At 41.4% G+C, this 4442-nt stretch overlaps 1 protein-coding gene across 2 annotated transcripts; it reads left to right on the forward strand.

Annotated features, from left to right (window-relative positions):
* The first annotated feature begins 633 nt into the window (after window positions 1-633).
* LOC111005154 (putative xyloglucan glycosyltransferase 12) lies at window positions 634-4175 on the forward strand. Of its 2 annotated transcripts, XM_022276562.2 has the most exons (5): window positions 642-1922; window positions 2022-2330; window positions 2500-2790; window positions 2888-3001; window positions 3095-4175. In XM_022276562.2, exons 1-5 carry the CDS (start codon window positions 1158-1160, stop codon window positions 3716-3718), a joined length of 2103 nt encoding a protein of 700 aa, XP_022132254.2. In that variant the 5' UTR covers window positions 642-1157; the 3' UTR covers window positions 3719-4175. The 2 variants fall into 2 exon arrangements, with proteins under 2 accessions (XP_087984120.1, XP_022132254.2); XM_088127994.1 differs by having other exon boundaries at window positions 634-1922; window positions 2888-4175.
* The last annotated feature ends 267 nt before the right edge of the window (window positions 4176-4442 follow it).

A 4442-nucleotide genomic window follows, 5' to 3' on the forward strand; every position in this document is an offset into this window, starting at 1 on the left:
GGAGAGTTCCTAAAATTAGACAATAATTTCTTTTTTTTTTTAACTAAAAATTAAACTACTTTTTTTTTTTTTTTTTGGTTTTTAATCTTCACTTTTTGAAGCATTTGCTGGAGTGGCTTACGCGTCTGGCCATCCTTGTTGGTCGTTCCATTTCATCGTCATCCTTTTTCCCATCTCTTTGAATTTCTCGGTTTCTGTTCATCTTTCCCTTTTTCTTTTATTTTCTCGTGAAACAAACAAAAACAAAAACTAAAAAAAAGGGAAAAAAAAAGGGGAAAAGTTGGTGGATCTTTTTCACGAGGAGAAGACTCAATGGAAGGAGAAAGAATGATGCGAATCTTCAACTACAAAACCCGGAAGCATAAATATGTAATGTTTCTTCTCCTCCAGTATTGAAAAACAAAAGAGAACAAAAAAAAAAAAAGAATTCATTTCTGTTACCTTACTGGAAATTCTGGGTTCTTATTCCAATTTGAAAGGCGCTGTTAGGGGAGAATTTTCTGTTGGAAAGGAAAAAAAATAAAAAGAAAAACCCAAAAAAAGGAAATTAGAAATGGTCATTTTCAGGCAACTGTTCATCTCATTATATAATAAAAGCTAAATTATTGTCCTTTTCTCCAAACCAGCGTCCATCTGTTTCTCCGGTGGATCTATTTCATCATTTTCAGTATTACATTGCTTAAAGAATTTGTTTTGACCAGCTAAAATTTTCAAACCAACACAGCCTAGTGTTTTCCTTCCTGGTAAAAGCCCAATTCAAAGATGATCAATTTGTTGTAAATTCATCGTCCCTCTGGTTTTCCTAAATTTTTTTTCTTCTCTCTAATTTCTCTCTCTTGGGAGGGAATCAAAATGAAGACGTGTTGAGCTGTTACCATCTCTTTTACTGAATTCCCATTTCTCTCTCTCACGCTTCTAGCCCCGTTCTTATTTATGTACGAACCCCTCCTCTTTTATCGTCCCCTGTATTACTGCTGAATGGAAGCTCCATTACCTTTTCTCATTCAACAATCCCTCCATTTCCCCCTCATATCTGCTCCCATGAGGCCGAAATCTTAGCCTTTTCTCCCCTTTCTTCAGCATTTGAGGGTTATTTTGAGGTTCGTACAGAAGATTTTTTGTTTTCTGGAGCTGGGGTTCGGGCATTGCAGCAAAAAATGGCTCCTTGGTGGGGAAAAGAAAGCCACAAAGGAACCCCTGTGGTCGTCAAGATGGAGAATCCCAACTGGTCAATGGTCGAACTTGAAGGTCCCTCCGACGACGACTTCATCATTCCCGGCGAGTCACCGCCGGGGCGAGCCCGGGACAAAGGGCGCGGCAAAAATGCCAAGCAGCTTACTTGGGTCCTCCTCCTCAAGGCCCACAAGGCCGCCGGCTGCTTAACCTCCATTGGGTCTGCAATGGTCAACATCGGCGCCGCCGTCAGGCGCCGTCTCGCTTCCGGCAGGACCGACGCCGAAGCCGACATTGACAATGCCGACGGCGGTGTGAGGGAGAACCCAACAGTCAAAACCAGGTTTTATCTGTTTATAAAGATTTTCCTTTGGGTGTCGGTGGTTCTGTTAGGGTTTGAGGTGGCGGCTTATTACAAGGGCTGGCATTTTGGGGCACCCCATCTTAAATTGAACTACTTGTGGACAGCCTCATTCGGGGTTAAGGATGTTTTCGACTGGTTTTATTCGAAATGGGTTTTGATTCGGGTTGAATATTTGGCTCCTCCTCTGCAATTTTTGGCCAATGTTTGTATAGTATTGTTCCTTATTCAGACTCTGGATAGGCTGATTCTTTGTCTGGGCTGTTTCTGGATCCGATTCAAGAAAATCAAACCAGTCCCTAATGTTGCTGCCTTGGATCTTGAATCTGGAGAGAATGGCTACTTCCCCATGGTTCTTGTTCAAATCCCAATGTGCAATGAGAAAGAGGTAAATTCTGGAGTTTCAGCCCTTTCCTGATGCATATAATGCTCTGTTTTTGGAGATCTCTTTTCGGTTTTGATTGTTTTTTCTTTTTATTGATTATAGGTTTATCAGCAATCGATTGCTGCTGTCTGCAACTTGGACTGGCCAAAAGATAAGCTACTGATTCAGGTTCTTGATGACTCGGATGACCCGATCACCCAATTGTTGATCAAGGAAGAGGTTGAAAAATGGCAGCAACTCGACGCCCACATTGAGTACCGGCACCGGTTGATCCGAGAGGGGTATAAGGCGGGCAATCTCAAATCTGCCATGAATTGCAGCTATGTCAAAGACTATGAATTTGTTGCAATCTTTGATGCTGATTTTCAACCTGCCCCTGATTTCCTTAAAAGAACTGTTCCTCATTTTAAGGTAACCTGTTTGTTGCTATTTGTTTCTGTCTGAGATTTAATTTTGTCTAATGCCGAATAGAAAAAGATCACTGGTTTTGGATTTCTCTCATGGTCTGCATGATTATTGGCCTTTTAATGTAATCATGTTTGGATTGATCAAAACGAACTGCTGATGATTGGCACTTCAGGATAATGAGGAACTAGGACTAGTTCAAGCACGGTGGTCCTTCGTTAACAAGGACGAGAACTTGTTAACCAGGCTGCAGAACGTTAACTTAGCCTTCCATTTCGAGGTCGAGCAGCAGGTGAATAGCGTGTTTCTGAATTTCTTTGGATTCAATGGAACGGCTGGTGTTTGGAGGATAAAGGCTCTTGAAGAAGCCGGTGGATGGTTGGAGAGGACCACTGTTGAGGATATGGACATTGCAGTTCGTGCTCATCTTCATGGATGGAAATTCATATTCCTCAACGATGTAGAGGTACCGTATTCTCGATTCTCGACTATTTTTTATCTCAGGAAGGCTAGTTTAATTGGTGTTTCGTATTGATGGCTGATTCTCTTACTCTTTTGTGCAGTGCCACTGTGAGTTACCAGAATCGTATGAAGCGTATAGAAAACAACAGCACAGATGGCACTCTGGACCAATGCAACTGTTTCGTCTTTGCTTGCCCGACATAGTTCGATCAAAGGTAGACGATTTACATTGTTTTATATCTGATCCGTTTCGTCGTTGTCATGTGTCATACTTCAATTATATCATGTTCTTGTTTCTCCAAATGCAGATTAGCATATCCAAGAAATTCAACTTGATTTTCCTGTTCTTTCTCCTTCGGAAGCTGATACTACCGTTTTATTCATTTACCCTTTTCTGCATAATTCTCCCAATGACGATGTTCATTCCCGAAGCCGAGCTACCTGCGTGGGTTGTATGTTACATTCCAGCCACCATGTCTTTTCTCAACATCCTTCCAGCACCAAAATCCTTCCCCTTCATTGTCCCTTACCTCCTCTTTGAGAACACAATGTCAGTAACTAAGTTCAATGCGATGGTCTCGGGTCTCTTCCAGCTGGGTAGTGCATACGAATGGGTTGTTACGAAGAAGTCAGGCCGCTCCTCGGAGGGCGATCTCGTCTCAATGGTCGGGAAGAAGGATCTGAACAATGAAAAGAGCTTCTCCACAAACAATCTGGAGGAGATTGAGTTGATCCAAAAACAGGAAAACAAGTTGCCAAAGAAGAAACATAACAGAATATACATGAAGGAGCTAGCACTGGCTTTCCTTCTTCTAACAGCCTCAGCTAGAAGCCTCTTATCAGCTCAAGGGATTCATTTCTACTTCTTGATGTTTCAGGGCATCTCCTTCCTCCTCGTCGGTCTAGACTTGATCGGCGAGCAGGTTGCTTGAAACAAAAGCTCCCGCAGTTCATCCGAAAACAAGATTTCCAACCACATCAAAGTTCCAAAATGTTTGGAACTGAAAACTACACTTCACTGCTTAAAAGATTACGTTCAACATCTGTTGGCAGCAATCTTCGTCCCGTCCGAGTTCTCCACCTTCGTTACCGCCAAATTCGTCGACGTAATGAGAAGGAAAATGCAAAACAGAAGCGGAATGGTGAAGATATATAAGATTGATTTAATTTTGCTTCTGTTGGGGTGGGGGGGGTGTCTTTGTGGCAACTCTTTCACAAGAAGCCAGGAGTCAAACATGAACAGATAGGATTTGTTTCAGCCTGCAGGCAGAGAATAGGAGCAGTCTGTGTTCTTTTGGTTATTAATTTTATTTTCTTCCCTTTGTCAATAAAGTATGGGTATAATATTAGTTTTCTTTGTTGTGTCAATAAACTATGTGAATTACATTAGTTGTGTGTCAGTGTCAATATAAATGTTTGGCAGAATGTCCTCAAACTCTTTAATTCGCTTCGTTTATAAATGGCATCAACAAAACCAACTTTCCATGGCTTTCCTTTTAATGATATTATATTTTGGAGTCAAAAGAAAATAATTATGAAGGTTGTGCAGAAACTGATAATTTAGAAATGAACTTTAAAATCATGATTGCACAAGGCTGAAGATGTACAGCTGTTTGGGGTGGGTGGGAAGGAAGCTTCTGAAATCTTCCTGCCAAA

Source organism: Momordica charantia, assembly GCF_013281855.1.
Source record: "Momordica charantia cultivar OHB3-1 chromosome 8 unlocalized genomic scaffold, Mcharantia_2.0 BLBB01000008.1, whole genome shotgun sequence".
Lineage (NCBI taxonomy): Eukaryota > Viridiplantae > Streptophyta > Magnoliopsida > Cucurbitales > Cucurbitaceae > Momordica > Momordica charantia.